General features: G+C 27.6%; 2 protein-coding genes across 4 annotated transcripts; one reads left to right on the top strand and one right to left on the bottom strand.

The window, feature by feature from the left end:
* The first annotated feature begins 1,236 nt into the window (after positions 1–1,236).
* LOC145964924 (proto-oncogene tyrosine-protein kinase ROS-like) lies at positions 1,237–11,256 on the top strand. Of its 2 annotated transcripts, XM_083088082.1 has the most exons (11): positions 1,237–1,350; positions 1,896–2,122; positions 3,814–3,952; positions 4,804–4,900; positions 5,000–5,332; positions 5,520–5,825; positions 6,748–8,183; positions 9,192–9,296; positions 9,477–9,694; positions 9,957–10,430; positions 10,662–11,256. In XM_083088082.1, exons 2-11 carry the CDS (start codon positions 1,976–1,978, stop codon positions 11,007–11,009), a joined length of 3,603 nt encoding a protein of 1,200 aa, XP_082944208.1. In that variant the 5' UTR covers positions 1,237–1,350; positions 1,896–1,975; the 3' UTR covers positions 11,010–11,256. The 2 variants fall into 2 exon arrangements, with proteins under 2 accessions (XP_082944208.1, XP_082944204.1); XM_083088078.1 differs by having other exon boundaries at positions 1,256–2,122.
* Positions 11,257–13,111: 1,855 nt separating this feature from the next.
* Positions 13,112–15,393, bottom strand: LOC145976700 (uncharacterized). 2 transcript variants are annotated; one of them, XM_083108017.1, is made up of 6 exons: positions 14,953–15,393; positions 14,696–14,832; positions 14,484–14,610; positions 14,111–14,290; positions 13,423–13,762; positions 13,112–13,303 (listed from the first exon to the last, which is right to left on the bottom strand). In XM_083108017.1, exons 1-6 carry the CDS (start codon positions 15,304–15,306, stop codon positions 13,146–13,148), a joined length of 1,296 nt encoding a protein of 431 aa, XP_082964143.1. In that variant the 5' UTR covers positions 15,307–15,393; the 3' UTR covers positions 13,112–13,145. The 2 variants fall into 2 exon arrangements, with proteins under 2 accessions (XP_082964143.1, XP_082964150.1); XM_083108024.1 differs by lacking the exon at positions 14,111–14,290.
* Between the last annotated feature and the right edge of the window lie 1,920 nt (positions 15,394–17,313).

Below are 17,313 nucleotides of genomic sequence, written 5' to 3'. Positions count from 1 at the left end.
AAAATACATCCATTATTATGCATGATTTAAAAAGAGACCGTTATGTTAATGTTTAAATTATCAAAAATATTTTTATGCGGAATGTCTCTTTAATAATATAAGAACATTTTTTTGAAAATAAAAATGTATATCATTTAATATATGAATGGACTAAATAAGTCACAAAAGAAGATTCAAGCATCACAGAATTATTTTCAATTATATTTCACGTAATTAAAGTGTTTATCACATTTTTTTGGAAATAAAGTAATTAATTTATAGCGGGAGAAAGAGGGAATTTAATTGGATGCACTAATGCATCGGTGCATAATAAAGACTGTCGTATATAAAATTACAATAGTAGAATTAAAATAATAAAGTAATTAATATTATAAATTTTTACATTATATTATATTATATATTAAATATATTATATTAAGTTAATATTATATAAGTAAAGTTATATTATATAAGTTATTATAATATAAGGTTATTTAATGTAAATAACGATACTAAAAGCTCGTACAATTAATTATTTTATTTATTTTAGTTATTTATGTGCTATTGTAAATTTATATTTATTTATACTAGTGCAAAAACAGTACCGCGTTACGTATCGCTTGATTCAAACTGCATTATGTGAATGTAACAGAAAACGTGTAAATCACTTTTTTAAATTCATTATTACATTTCTTATAATCAGAATATCTTTTAATAAACGTGCATCTCTTATGCCAAAGAGAAGATTAGAAATAAATTAATATAAAAAGCTAAAAAGAAAATGGCATAAGAGCCAACGCGCGGTAGTTGGAGCGCAGATAAGTAACAACACTTCTTTCTTTTTTCAATATTAGTTTATTAAAAAACACATTATAATAACAAAAGCGAACGTTTCGGATCATCTTTTGATGCTTCTTCAGCGCGATGTTAACAATATATATTACAGATAGTGACGCGTTACATTAAACGAATTTGTTCTCGACACGTAGGTCACGCTAAATTGCATCCCGCGGAGGTCTAGTAAGCGCTCTACTTCCAACAATCAATTAAATATACTATAGTTATGCTATGCGACGTCACAGCAGATCAGATTCCGCGCTCTTTACAATTAATAATATAGTATGACGCTGTGCGCCTCATGTCGATTCGAGATTTGTGACGCGGAGAAAAATAAATTAGAACGGAATACAGCTAACAAGACATCAGGCAAAACATGATCAGATTGATCATTTGAAGTCAGTTACTATTGTGATCGCTAGCCAAAACACGCTACCGCGTTACTTATCGCTTGGTGCAAAGTGCATCATATGAATATCACAGAAAATTGTGTACGAAAAGTGGATTTTGAAAAACATACCTAGTAACACAATTGTACGTAGTAACACAATCGTACAAACGAATTGTCATAATTACATTTTTAATTAAACCAAAGATATAGCAAATATTTAAGTGAACTCGATTACATGCGTGCGCTTAAATATGGATGAAAATGTTACAAGATCTGTAATTCTATAACTTTTTCGATCGTTGTAATTTGATTGCGATTATTATCTTTTTTCGACTGCTTTTTTACTATAATATTAATTAAATAGGTTATAATATTAATTAAAAAGGAAATCTGGTAATTATATTCCTGTGTTCGCGTGATACAATCAAATAAATGTATCATTTCGCATTGTCATTCTCCTAAAAAAAATAGAAATTATTTACTTACTAAGAGTTCCCTAATTTAAATATTATGATCGCGACCATAAAGAGAAATCTAAAAACATAATATTAGAAGATAATAACTTACGATTCGTTAAAACTGAGTTTGAAGGAATTTATCTAAAATATGTGTGTGTGTGTGTGTGTGTGTGTGTGTGTGTGTGTGTGTATATATATATATATATATGAATTAATATCAATTCGATTAGCACATCAGAATTAGTAGAGTGAGAAAAACAACTAACTGAGGATTCAACAGGAACTGATTGAGTGCAAACATTTACGAAAAATGCAAATTATGTTTGGAACAATTTTATGTGTTTTATTGAAAGGTTTAATACTGACAAAGGCAACTTTTACGTCCAAGGATTATATTATTTCAAACAGCCTCCAAAAAGAAAATGTTTCCATGTATCCGGATTTAAATTTTACCCAGGTAAAAGATATTTTTCGCTTGATTAAGAAACAATTGAATGTTATTGCAGTTAGTAGTGTGACTAAAAATGAATGATAATAAATTATATATTTTATCTATACTCCTGTCCAGGAGTATATATAATTATATGCACATATTCTTATCGAGGCATTATCGGTTTATACTATCGGTTTATACTATCATTTCCAGGATTTCTTTGTTAAAAATATAACGGCAATCGAGAAAAAACTTGACAAGGTTATAAATAAAAGAATTTATATAATTTCTATGACTAATACTTAATAACTGTAAAGAAACAATATTTTTAACCGTTTTATTCTTAAAGTACAAACATTAATAAAACTTTAACAATATCGGCAAATTTTTGAAAAGAAATTTGAGTTACGGTAAAATTGAGAAGAGTTAACCCCTTCACTGTCAGTGATCCCTATAGGGGCCAAAAAAATTCGTGCCACTTTTGCTTCATGACCCCTATAGGGGCATCTTGAAAAAAACATGTTATTACTATTACGATTTGGTTGTCCTTGGGTATTTTAAAGTTTCTGAGGTCGCTGAATTCGAATCTGAAATCAGAATTTCGCATTTCAAAATGGCGGATCAAAATTCAAAATAATTTTGGGTTTGAATAAAAATGGGTTTCTTATCGTTTCTGGGATCGCCGAATTCGAATCTAATATCAGATTTTCCAAATTAAAAATTGCAAATTTAATATGGCGGACCAGAACAAATAGTTGCCATACATAAAAGATGTACACTTTTTTCTTCAAGTACTTATAAATCCCGCTATCTGCCGAATCCAAAATCACGAATTATCAAATCAAGCTGTTTGCACAGAAGTGAAAACGTATACCAGTTTTCAAGAAATAAAAAAAATTAAAAAACGGAGTCAATAACCGCCACGTCCTCGATTCGTGACTCTGGGTTCGGCAGAGAGCGGGATTTAAAAATAATTGAAGAGAGAAATATACAACCTTTATGTATGTCAACTATTTGTTCGAACTCTGGTCCGCCATATTGGATTTGCCATTTTCAATTTGGAAAATCTGATATTAGGTTTGGATTTTGCAACCCCAAAAATGATACACATTTTTATTGAAATCCAAAATTATTTTGAATTTTGATCCGCCATATTGGATTCACCATTTTGAATTTTGTAATTCTGGTTTCAGATTCGGATTCGGCGACCTCAATAATATTTATACTGACATATTTATGCAATTTTAAAAACTTTTTTCTTCAACACCCTTTTGGCACGGAAAGTTTCTTTTCGCTTGACTGTGAAGGGGTTAACTAACTTGTTATGAGAAAAAATCAAATCGTTGGACAAAATTGTCTTAATAATTGCAAAGAGCTACACATTCGCTTGTACTACTTGTTAAAAGCTGTTATGAATCCTCATTGACTCTTGTTAACCTATTGATTGATTTTCTTTTGGAAATGAATTATGTTTGATATACAAGATGTCTTAAAAGAAATAAAAAATAGATTTTACAATATGAATAAAACTACATCACATTTAATATATATCATTTAGGAATGGTATATATCAAACTGGTATTATTAAGAAAACAAAAAACGAATAGCAATTTTTCGTTTAATCTTATAATTTGTATAATTTATCATTATAAGCAACAGAAACAACCACTTCAACGATATTCACTAATTCTTTTCGTATGTTATATTTTATGAAGGATATTTCAATGTCCGAGAAAAGTGATCATCATATACTAAATTTCAAATCTGACCGGAGTCATTCTGATAGTACTGTGAGAAATAAGCGAGAAGTCGATGAAGTTCCACTCGCAAATATTTCTATCATCCCAGAAATCGGTAGGTTGCAAAAAAATGCATAAAACATTAATAAATAATATATGTGATATTAATATTCGAGTAATAAGAGCCTATCGCGGATGTAATTGCGCGAAATTTTTCTTTGATACAATGATCAAGACTTTTTCGCCTACTTCCATCTAGGGGGATTAGAGGGGAATTTGTTGGAATTAAATCTCAAACCAAGAGATTATTCCAAGTAAAGTCTTGATCATTGTATCAAAGAAAAATTTCGCGCAATTACATCCGCGATAGGCTCTTATTACCCGAATATTAATATCACATATTTTATATTCGAGAGCCGACATCAAGAAATTTAATGATTAATAAATAATCTATGACGAAAAAGTGTAAATATAATTTAAATTCAAGAAAGAGTAGAAATCAAATCTAAGAATATCTTCCAGTAGTGAGAAGAATATAAATTTTATTCCATCCAAGAAAAAAATAGAAAAGCATAATATAAACATAACATTGTACATAAAGTTGTCATGATTTAAGGTAAAGTCAATTTTATTAATTTGCTACTTTGTTTTAAAGCAATCGCAAATATTATACTTCTAATTTTTTAAGCTATAGGAATTTATCGAAAAATACTTGTTATCTTATTAAAAGTTATTTATTCGATTTTGCCATGGATTAACGATTACTTTTCTAAATCTTAAATGACGCAAAATATTCTTACATTATTTTTTTAAAGATCAATACTGTGCTAATTTACTATTTTATAGTTTACATTTATTTTTTCTATTTCCTTTATTTTCACATTAAATTGATTTTTCTGATTTATTGAGATAATCCATTTAATCTTATATATAATATGTTAATATGTACGATCTTAAAATCTCTAGGAAGCAGGTTGAACAAGCCAACATCTTTCAGAGCATTTGTACAATTCGACAGAATTCAATTTACAGAAAAAGTAAACGACATTTTTGTGACATTGAGGTAAAAAATCTTAATTCTCATAACGACATAAACATAGTATAAAAACGTTTTGTTATAATTTTGCTAAATATAAAAACACTAAAATTTGATTTTTTACAGATGGAACCAACCTGAATTTACTGATGAAATAATAGGATACACAGTGAAATGTTTTTTTATCGAGAACGTAAAAGAGATTCAAATCTGCGACGATAAAAATATCACAACTACAAAATTGGAACACACGGTGCACAATCTAACATTTAACACGACATATTATTTCCAAGTACGTGCTCATACTAAAATTGTTGCTGGTCCTTACACGGACTTAATCAATGTGTCGACTACACATGAAAATCCAATACCTAAATTATTACTCACAACGTATAACGATATCAGAATATGGGACGTGGATTCAAATACCATTACTGATTGCGTGACGTCGTATACAAAGTACGTATACTGATGAAAAAATAGTTATAATTATTATAAATTATTTTTAACACTAATTATAAAGTTAAAGTTATTATTATTATGCACAAGTTTATTATTATCAACATTATAGTAGTAATAACTATAAAAATAGAAATCTCAAATATAATTTTTTTACTATACAATTGTAGTTGGCCCTTTTTTTCAGTATATTAGATGTCGCTTACTCGATACAAGAACATAGAATTTATTGGAATACCGGATATGACTTAATGATATTGAAGATTAATGAAAATAATGTCATAAAAATGGCTAGCTTTGATCAACATCTAAATGGTCTCTGGATTGACTGGGTAGCAAGAAATCTATATTTTAACAGTATCTCTTATGAGGATTCATACTCTTATATTATAAAGTTCGACTTAACAATGTGGGAAAATGGCATAATTAAATTTGATAAGATTTTGGAAACAAGAGATGCTGTTAGATATATAAATATATTACCGTCTATGGGGTACGTTTACTATCGTTCACCTGAAAAAATAATTTTGCCATTAAAGATTTATGCAAATTTGTAATTTTTCTATAATTTTGCGTGGTTTTATATTTAAGATCATAAATATAAATTATTATAATGAAATAAAGGTCCGTTAGATAAAATCAATAAAAATTAGTTAAAAGGCTACAAGGACCAACGCAATGGTGGAATATATGCAAAAATAAAACGGTTATTACAATACAATAACCATATGAAAATGTTTATTTAATTTGAACATGACAAACGCCGCGTTTCAATCCAATTCGGATCCTTTTCAATGTCGAATAACAAAGTGAGTAATAAACATTAAGATAAAAGCAAAATTAACAGTCATAGGAGAAATGTAAATAAGTTTCGGAACAACGCAAAGTCAAAAAAAAGTCAAAAAATCGGAAGCAAATATATGTACAATAACGGAAAATTTAAACCGTCAATCACGAAAAAGGAAAGAACGCATCGCATTAACGTATCGCCACAGAAAACCCGAAGGCAACTCGTACCGCATATCCCTAGTGTACCGTTAAACGACTTTGCGTTGTTCCGAAACTTATTTACATTTCTCCTATGACTGTTAATTTTGCTTTTATCTTAATGTTTATTACTCACTTTGTTATTCGACATTGAAAAGAATCCGAATTGGATTGAAACGCGGCGTTTGTCATGTTCAAATTAAATAAACATTTTCATATGGTTATTGTATTGTAATAACCGTTTTATTTTTGCATATATTCCACCATTGCGTTGGTCCTTGTAGCCTTTTAACTAATTTTTATTGATAAATATAAATAATATTAAGTTATTATGTAATTATAAGAATTTCGAATTTTTACTACATATAAGTTTCTGTTTTTGTTAAAATAGTGTTTTATAATGAGTAAAATAATTATATACTTTTTAGAATTTTATATCGCACATCATACAATCCGTGGAATAAACAATATGATATTATGAAATATGATCTCAATGGAAAAAACGAGCAAATTGTTCAGATAAATTCATCCAATATGTTTTGCCCACTTCATATAGATTCTTTTAATCATATGATAATTCCTGATATGAATAATGAGAAACCATTAATTTACTGGTTAAGTGAGCATTACATAATTATGACAGACATTAACGTTTCTATGTGCAATACAATTTTACACAAGAAAAACATAAGTGATAACATGGAATTCCAATTTATAACGATTGACAACACATACATTTACATTTTAGCAACTGATCATTCGTTTCACTATAATCTCTACGTTTTGAAAAAGAAATATGCAATTCTCGAGAGCGTAAATGCAGACGAATATGTTGAAAAGATAATAAGCCGAATTGGAAATTATTTTTTTGGAATTTACGCTTTTTTTGATAAATCTTTACAACCATATCCTCCAATGAGATGTCTGACACCCGATAAAAAAATTTACAGTTTTGAAAAAGTAGCTGTAACGGTAAACAGCATCATTGTAAATCTTCCGGAGCCGGTTGTAAAGAGTGGATGCAAACAATATAATTTACCAACTACTATATATACTATCTCCGTAAGCTGTTTAGGCAACAATCTCTACAAGTGTGAAAAATTCAATGAGCAGACGTACGAGCGATATTACAAGATTCAGAACTTGACACCATTTACAGAGTACAAGTTGAAGTTTACTTTAAGCAATTTTTACTTTGATCAATTATCAATAAATCCATTCAATTCGAAGGTGATACTAATAAAAACTAATCCGTGCCAGCTTAATGCACCAGAAAACATAAGTGTTCTAGCTCTGACGCCTACTAAAGCAGTAGTTCATTGGATGCCAATGCTCAAGAAAGTGAACTGCAGAGCCGTGACCTACGAAGTGCTTTGGAAGTCCATTACATTAGTGAACGACACGCAAAAGAGCGAATTTATCAATATGCCGAAACGTACAACAGATGGCAGATTTTTCACAAAGATTCGCTTATCGCTACCAGTACAAAATTACTCGATATCCCTGCGTGTGTATCCATCTAATGTCAGAGATTTCTACGAGAAGAATGAGATTGTTTACATATACTCAGAACCAAACAATATTACTTTGAAGGAGGTCACTGCAAATAGCATGGTCATTTCATGGATCCCAAGCATCAATCTGACGATTTCTTCTGCAATACAGTACAAAGACGTTGCAACAGAAAAGTGGCAAACAACGGATTATAATGAAACTAAAATGAATTATAACAAAGAAGAAACATACCCTATCGGAAATTTACAATCGGGAACTTTATACGTGTTTCGCGTGATATTGAGATATCCCGAAGATGAGGAAGATTTTATATGGCCGACTGATGACAGATTTAATTTTTCAACACTTGGTAAGCAAATGAAGATATCTATACAGCACAAAATGTTAATTAATGTAATATTGCAAATGTTATGAAACTCTGCTGAGTCATTGTTATAAGATCGTGTTAAGATACGTGCTTTTTATAATATTGCAATGAAACATAATAGCAACATTGTAGTATAATATATGTATTTGAAAGAATACAATGTTATTGCAACCATTTAATAATATTACATATAGAATATTTTTGTTTCTGATAGATAAATATCTTAAAAGCATATAGAATAGCATAACATAATTAAAAAGCTTGATGTAAGTAGAAGGTTGAAAAATACAATTTTAGATAAAATATTACTTATTCTTAATATAATAAAAAAATATATTAAGATTCATTAATATCATATTTGTACATGAGTGTATCCCAGGTAGCAAAATGACATAAAATGACATCTTAATAACGTTTTAATGACGTCATAATACGTTATTAAAACATCTTTAGACGTTTAGCTAGCTGGGTATTAATATATCATAAAATATATTATGTAATGATGATATAGAATATTATCTATATATATCCTTTAATAGAAAAAATAGCAATGAATTATATTAATCGATTCATATTATTTCTGTGTTATTAATTCATTTAACTTCTGCAAAAAGTAAAATTCATCGCATATATACAAATATAAAAAAATATATTATTACATTATTTTTATAGATAAATTAAAGTGTTGCAGTTTTACAATGTTTTCAAAATATAAATATCATACCGCTAATATTTAATTCATATTAATTTATATTTCTAAAATGTTTCTGTAATGTTGCATTGCAATTTGCAATAATGCAACATTGTTGCAAAGTAGTTGTAATATTCTGTGCTGCATAGATATTATAATATTACGTACTGATTTTTTTAGATATGAATAGGCCTAAAATTTAAAAAATTAAATTTTTGTAATAAAGTTATAAGTAGAAATATGTTTTTAAATGAAACACACACACGAAGATATTAAAATTATATTTTTGCTTAATATAGGTGATATTTCGAGCACTAGTGGAACATTAACTAAAATATATTACCTACCATTGTTAAGTTTTATCGTTATAGCTACTATAATCTGCGTCTGCTACATTTATCGTTGTAAGTATATTTGATGTAGATATCGACTTGAATTGTAGATTATACATATATATCTGATATAATATCTAAAAATTTACTGAAAATAGTAATTTACTTATATAAAACTAAACGAATAAATTTACTAAAAAACAGTAAATTTTATAATACATATTATTACATTAAGTCGAAATTTTATAACAGTGTATCGTCAACGCAGAGGTAATAATGAACAATTTTTGTCTTCAACAATGACCAATATAGAATTGGCGACTCTACATGAAATACCTTGTCGAAACACTCAATTCAATATGATTTACAGTCCTATGTTACATTATAATCCGGATGAATGTGCGATAACTAAAATCGCACGTAAACAAATTACATTTACAAAACTTCTTGGTAGCGGCGCATTCGGAATGGTAAAAATTAATTTTTTCAAGCAATGTTTCAAATTAATTTCTGGATCAACAAAACAGATATTTATTTTCTAAGATATAAATTACATGAATTTTTATAATAGATTATAAGTAATATAAAATTTAGGTGAAACAACAAACATGTACTTTATTATATATTTTTCGTTGAATTATTTAATATAAAGTAAAATATAATATTACTTGACATTAAACTATATATTTTCTAATAAAGTACGCATGTAAATTTGTGTGAAATATTTCGCAGGTGTATCAAGGAAATGTGAAGAACTTAGAAAGATCGGGCACAGAGATATCCGTTGCAATAAAAATGCTTCGAACAGATGCTTCTTCCCATGAGAAAACGGAATTTTTAAAGGAAGCCAAGTTTATGAATCATTTTCGACATAAAAATGTATTAAGATTGTTGGCCGTTTGTTTAGATGGGGATTCTCCATTATTAGTGTTGGAATTGATGGAAACTGGTGATCTGTTAAAATATTTGAGAGATTGTCGAAATTTGCAAGCGTCAGATTCGTATGCTCTGCGTTTGCAGGATTTGCTCGCCATGTGCGAAGATGTTGCGCGAGGTTGTTGCTACTTGGAAGAATTGCGTTTCGTACATAGAGATTTAGCGTGTCGCAATTGCTTAGTATCATCGAAAAATCGCGAGACTCGTGTCATAAAAATTGGAGATTTTGGATTAGCTAGACATATCTACAAGAATGATTATTATCGCGTGGTAAATACAATTATTTAAAAAATTAATTATTAAAAATGAATTCTTTTGGAAATGCTTTTCATTTTTTTATTATAATAGTATTGTGTATTGTTTCTTTAAGTAATATTGAATATAAATAGTTTTTATTTATATAAAGCAAGAGATAAATGAACGTGTTTTTCATTTTGTACATATTCTAAAAATGAACAACTTAAACCAGAAAATTAAATTTTTGTTAAAATCATGTTTTAGAAAGAAGAACGTTTGCTTCCTGTTCGCTGGATGGCACCGGAATCTTTGATAATTGGAACATTTACTTCTCAAAGCGATGTTTGGTCATTTGGGATTTTGATATGGGAAATTACATCGTTGGGTGAGCAACCTTATATGGGCAAAACTAATGAAGAAGTGATAAAATATGTACGTGATGGAGACAGGTTGCCGATGACTCTTAACTGTCCGTCATCATTGTACCAGTTGATGCTGCGTTGCTGGAGTACAGCGGATGCCAGACCAAATTTCGAATTTTGTCTGAAAAATATTATAGCATTAAGAAAGAACATAGAAGATGCATCATTGAGTCCAGTCGATATTCTTTAGCCGATATAATTAAATTAATGTTTATCTTATTTTCCAAACGATTCAATAATTAATGTAGGAAAAATATTTCTAAATTGATTCTGTTATTTTCATGTTTAATCTTAATATTAGATTTATCAATGAAAATAAAAGAAATTTTTTAATCTTACTTTCCATAAAATTTTGATTATTAAAAAATATCACATCCGTTTTCATGATTGTAAACAACGTGATACAAATGCTAATTTGTATTATCAAGTACTCGAAGTGAAACCTAATAATTGCGATTATATATATATATATATATATATATATATATATATATACATATATGTATATATATAAAATCGCAATCATTAGGTTTTGCTTCGAATACTCGAAAATACAAATTAGCGTTTGTATCACGTTGTTTACAATCATGAAAACGGATGTGATATTTTGTAATAATCTATATATATATATATATATATATATATATATATATATGTATGTATGTATGTAACAATATTTTTTTCAACATGGAAATATAATTAATTTTCGACATTATATATGACCGATAATTACAAACTGAATTGTAAAATTTATGAGTGAATAAGGAAACGCGAATAATATCCTCTATAATTATATTTCTGAATATATAATTATAATAATATAATTAGTTTTAAATTTATAACAGTTATGTGTAAGTTTTTTTACATCATTCGATATATATATATATATTTTTTTTTTTATTTTTAAATTTAATGACTTATTATATATCCAAATTATATTGATGATTACAAAAGTATGCAGTTGTAAAAATGAACTACATTTATTTGCTCTATCTCCACTAACTATATTTAATAAAACTATTAATGTATAATATTTACACACAAGTACGGTCTATGATTTCGAAAAAAATCATCAAATACTAACAATGTTTTATAGATATGTATGATATTATACATTAAAATATATTAAACAATAACATATGAGATTATCATTTCACAAACCATTTCACAATCGATAGCTGTAACAAGTGATTATCAAATTTAAACTGCCGCCTTTAAAGGCAAGGTTTCCCCCAATTTAACGCGAATATTCGACTGATACGACGCGCATGCCTATCGATCTATAATGATCGAGGTGTCAGAGCCTCGTCTCTGCTCGTCCTCTTTCGTTCTCGGGCCCTCGCACAGCATCGAGGAAGTGACGATCCTATTGATCTGCCGATTTGGAAAGAAGAAGTACATAGGAGAAGTTCAACTATTCGGGAAGTGAGGTCTGGCCAACCCCTTCATCATTCGTATCATCTTCTTCACATTACAGAAGGAATTCGAGGCCCCGGAACAGGTGAGAGCCAACGAGGGACACCAGACGAGACATCTCGAAGAGCGAAAAGATAAGATATTTGTAAAGAGACATAGCGAATTATTATTATTGCTATATATATATATATATATATATATATATATATATATTTTGTAATTAATTTTGGATTTGATCGGACTAAACCTCTATCCGTTGTCACCATTACGTATAAAAATAAATAAGATTGTTATATAGCACAGATACAACAATGTAGTATCTCATAGTAATCTGGCGAGCACATTTTCCCGAATAATTCTAATCTTCATATTACAGTATACTATGGTAAATCTAGAAGTTATAAATTTTAAGTAAAAATAAAGATACAAAGAATTATTGTGCGGAAATAAAATATTTTAATATTTTAAATAATATTATATATTAAATGAAATAGGAGAACCGCTCACACCTCTCCCGTGCCTTATTGGCAGTTATTTGTCAATTTTTAATTAATCTTTAATTATAGAATTGTGTAACACATTGCACATGACGAGAGCTAAATCATCGAATCAAAATTGGAAATCGCTGTTGTGGGCACTGTTGTGGAAATTCAAGTTAGTTCATTAATAAAAAAGTTTGACTAAAAGTTAAGATTAAGCTGGATTCGCAAAAATTTATTGGCACATACATAAAAAAAGAATTCTACATATATTCTTAATATATTTCATTTTTCATAATACAATATTAACATTGCACTTTTATAATCTTATAATATCTACAATATCACGATATTATCATAGAAAAAAGTTAAAAAGTTATTTATATATTTTAAAATGCGTATATTAGAAATTATAAATTTTATTGTACACACTACCGATCAGAAAGTACTTCGTGCATAATAGCAATATCAGTTGGATAATTTTTTGCCAAATTTTTAGTTGGTACGTAATGAGTGCCTTCGAAATGAGAAAAATATCGTCCTATCTCTACATTATTTATCCATTTTGGTGGACAACTTGATACAGTATCTAAAATAAAAAAAAATATGTTTTTTATATATTTATGCGGATGTATAAAGAGATGAAAAATCATATAAAATATATATCATTTATAAGAGAGAATGTTATTAATAATATCTTATATATACCTTGTGGTGCATAACATACTATATTATTTTCTGCAAGAATTATATAGTGCGGTTGATAGGTAAATCTGGAATTGCCCGATTTGCAAGTATGACATTTGCAGAAGCACATATGCCGAGTTTCACAGCATTCGCTGAGATGTGGAGCTACAGATTTTAATTTTTTTTGTACGAACGCAGCTTTACATTTGTAATTCCACCCAATTATCACACCAGTATGAGGATTAGATTTCTCAGTCGAAGGTAAATATGGTTTCGGTGAGTGCGATACGATCATACCAATCGTATATTTAATTTCTTTCTCTCTTATTTCCGATTTATTTCTTACGATATTAGCTGTATCCTGTATATAACAAATATCGTAATGATAAAATTTAAATAATACTTTTTGTCAAGTATTTTTAAAAGTAATTATTGTAATGTGACTTAAATTATATAGATAATTATCACTATATATTGACATTTGAACTACTCACATGCATACATATACATATACATATACATATACATATACATATACATATACATATACATATACATATACATATACATATACATATACATATACATATACATATACATATACATATACATATACATATACATATACATGTACATATACATGTACATATACATGTACATATATGTATATTATAGTATATTATATACAACGATATATTATATATACTACCTTTATTGAATTTATAAAATTCCTGTATTCATAATCGATATTTATATCAACAATAAAACTTCTTAAACATCGCCTTGAAAAATTCATCAAGTTATTGACCTTCCAATTTTGAAGTATATCATATTGATTTATCAATTCACAGAAATTACGCGGAAGCTTAACTATCATCTTTTGTATTTGCTGAAAAACGATAGACACATAAACAATATTTCATTTATAGAAAAGGAAATGAAAGGAACTTTACTTATTGCTTATAAAATATTGACTCATTGACTAATACGTATATTATTTACAAGAGTTATAATTTATTGTTATCTTCATCAATTATTTCTTATTAAAATTAGTAAAAAAACTATATATAAAAACTGCTTACCGATATATCATATAATGAATTCAGTGGGTGAGTAAAGTAATAATACCCTCTAGCAATGTTCAACGGATATTCTAAGGATTTATCCTTCATATAAAAATAGTTTACCCAATGATGACCTACTCTATAACTAAAAATAATTAAAAAATAATTATATATACATATATTTATCTCAGATAGATTGAAAAGCTCTCCAGCTAAAATTGTATACTAACTATTTTGGTTCCCATATGATTGCCGTTACAAAACCATCCTCCTTATATCTACAGTTTAAAAAACAGCGTAAACCAAGTCTTCTAGCTATGCAATGATATGCAATAGACAGAAGACATTCTTGATAATATTCTAGAACCTGTATCATTAAATTTTATTAGAAAAATTGTCTTGAACATTTGTAAGGTATAAAACAGTTATGTTTGTGCAATGCATAACAAAATATTATTATAATTTAATATAATATAAAATAACTTACATAATTTATATATTTAGTTTTGACATCTAATGTTACTAATAATTGGTGTAATTGATGAACACCTAATTCGGAAAACATAATTTCTTCAAGAATATATATAATTTGTTTCGATTCTGTTGGTTTCCAGAAGTTATCGTCGATGTTATTTTCTCTCCAAAAAGTAAATTGTACAGATGGTATCGAGAATACAGAATGCTTAGGATATTTAGCTTTTAGACGAGATAATACTTCTCGCACAATATTATCTAACCATGTATCAATGATTGAGTAAGTTACATAAGGTTGAAAATATTGTGCGATGATAGTAACTTGCCTTTCCAAAAGCAGCTTTTCCGTTGGCATGAATATAAACATGTTTTGTTTGTATATTAATCGATACTGTTTTATCCAATGATAAATTAAGCCAAAATTATATATAATTGTTAAATTGGAAGCGTGCCTGAAAAAAATTTACATATTAATTGTACAATATATATTTACTTTAATTTATAACGTTAATGGCAATTTAGTTTATTAAATTTTACCGTAATAATGATTGTGTTGAAATAATTCTATTTATATCATCCAAGACAAAACGGTAACTTATAGAATCTCCAGCTATGGAACGCAGAATACTATTCAATTCCATTATTTTGGTACCGCATAAATTATTGTGAGACATTAATGATACGTAATGCTGCAATTTTTCTCTACATTTTACACTTTTTTCTAAATGATTAAAAATTTCTTTCAATTTCTCTTTGTCAATTTGTCCTGTTTGCCTTCTTTTCAAAAAAGGGAATCTAAAATTAAAAAATAAATTTTCCAGTAATATGTAAAATAACAAATATCAGCAATAAATTATAGACAATATACTTTTTAACGTATATTTTTAATTATACGGGCGCGCGCGCGCCCACACACGCGCGCGCGCGCACACACACACACACACACACACATTCATATTCAGAAAAATTAAAGAAATAAATAATATTATAGATTTCTCTATTTAATAAAGAAATATATGTAAAGGAAAAACATATAAAGAAGGAGAATCATTTAACGCGTTTTTTGGTTCCCAAAGGTTTTTCAAAAAACAATTTTTTTGTATTGTATAAGGTATTGTATCGTAAAAAGTGTAAAAAATAACCATTAGAAAACTATGAAAACCATTATAAATAATCATGAGAAAAAAAATTCTATCCATAAAATCAAAATTAATTATTAGTTTAAATATATCTATGATACCTAAGTCCTTTTTATAATTAATAAGTGACTAATAAAATATTATTGCTTATATATTGTGCTCTGCCAATATATGTATAAGCGATAATATTTTATTATATATGTAATTTTAGATTATAACATGTATTATCCTTAAGGTAAAGATGAATACAGTTTGTAATGAAAAAATTAATTTTTTATTATTTTTGACATATGACCATAAAAAATAGTGATTATATGTATGTATGGAATATTAGTTAGAAACTTAAGCTTCTACCGGCTATGATCATTGAAGAAGTTTTATTATTTTGTTTAATTTATTAATTTTTTATTTTGTTTTTCAGATTTTTTATTTTAAGTTTTTTGGACATATTAATCACTGAGTTATCTTCTAAGCATTTTCTAATAATAATTGCACATAATTCGATAATTCTTCTTCTTCTGTCCAATAGGATTGATCATGGGTAACATTTATACGATTTTTAAAATCTCATTATGGTCTATAGTGAACATTATAATTGTATCTAGAGTAAAACTTTTACAACTTTGACGCAGTATAGGGACTTAAATCTGGAAACAACTAATAGTATTTTATATATATAATCACCTATTTATTATGGTTACTTACATACGTTAAGAATAATAAAAAATTATTTTTTTTTCATTATGAGCTATATTTATCTTTATCTTGAAGATGATATCCAGGTAGCAAGATAACGTCGAAAGATACCTTAATGACGTACTATGACGTCATTATGATAGCTTAGCTGTCCTTAGACGTTATCTATTTTGATATCATCTTCAACATAAAGATAAATACAGCTCATAATAAAAAAAAATAATTTTGTATTATTCTTAACATATGTAGGTGACCGTAATAAATAGATGATATACATATATAGGTGGTATATATATATATATATATATATATATATATAAAATTAATTACTATTAGTTGTTTCCAGATGTAAGCCCCTATACTGCGATGATAGCTAAACTATAATGATATACAATAATTAATATTGGTCTTATGGTTCGAATTTTCTTTTTATTTGACGGTTATTCCTAATGGTCATACAATATAAAAAAATTGTTTTTTTGGAAATCCTGTCAAAGGTCAAAAAATGATAATCTTCATCTTTTTTTATTCAAATTGTA

Source organism: Camponotus vicinus, unplaced genomic scaffold (genome assembly GCF_025532165.1).
Source record: "Camponotus vicinus isolate PSW18456_S1 unplaced genomic scaffold, iyCamVici1.0 SCAF_1, whole genome shotgun sequence".
NCBI lineage: Eukaryota > Metazoa > Arthropoda > Insecta > Hymenoptera > Formicidae > Camponotus > Camponotus vicinus.
The sequence above is the reverse complement of the archived record's forward strand: the minus strand, read 5'-3'. Positions and strand labels throughout refer to the sequence as shown.

Bases quoted from the DNA above. Each gene is read 5' to 3' on its own strand.
- LOC145964924 (XM_083088082.1), top strand. From the start codon at position 1,976: ATGCAAATTATGTTTGGAACAATTTTATGTGTTTTATTGAAAGGTTTA. The intron at 3,953-4,803 runs GTAGGTTGCAAA...TAAAATCTCTAG, and splicing joins TTCTATCATCCCAGAAATCG to GAAGCAGGTTGAACAAGCCA. The intron at 8,184-9,191 runs GTAAGCAAATGA...TGCTTAATATAG, and splicing joins ATTTAATTTTTCAACACTTG to GTGATATTTCGAGCACTAGT.
- LOC145976700 (XM_083108017.1), bottom strand. From the start codon at position 15,306: ATGTTTATATTCATGCCAACGGAAAAGCTGCTTTTGGAAAGGCAAGTT. The intron at 14,833-14,952 runs GTAAGTTATTTT...TTAATGATACAG, and splicing joins AAACTAAATATATAAATTAT to GTTCTAGAATATTATCAAGA. The intron at 13,763-14,110 runs GTAGTATATATA...TGTTATATACAG, and splicing joins ATTTTATAAATTCAATAAAG to GATACAGCTAATATCGTAAG.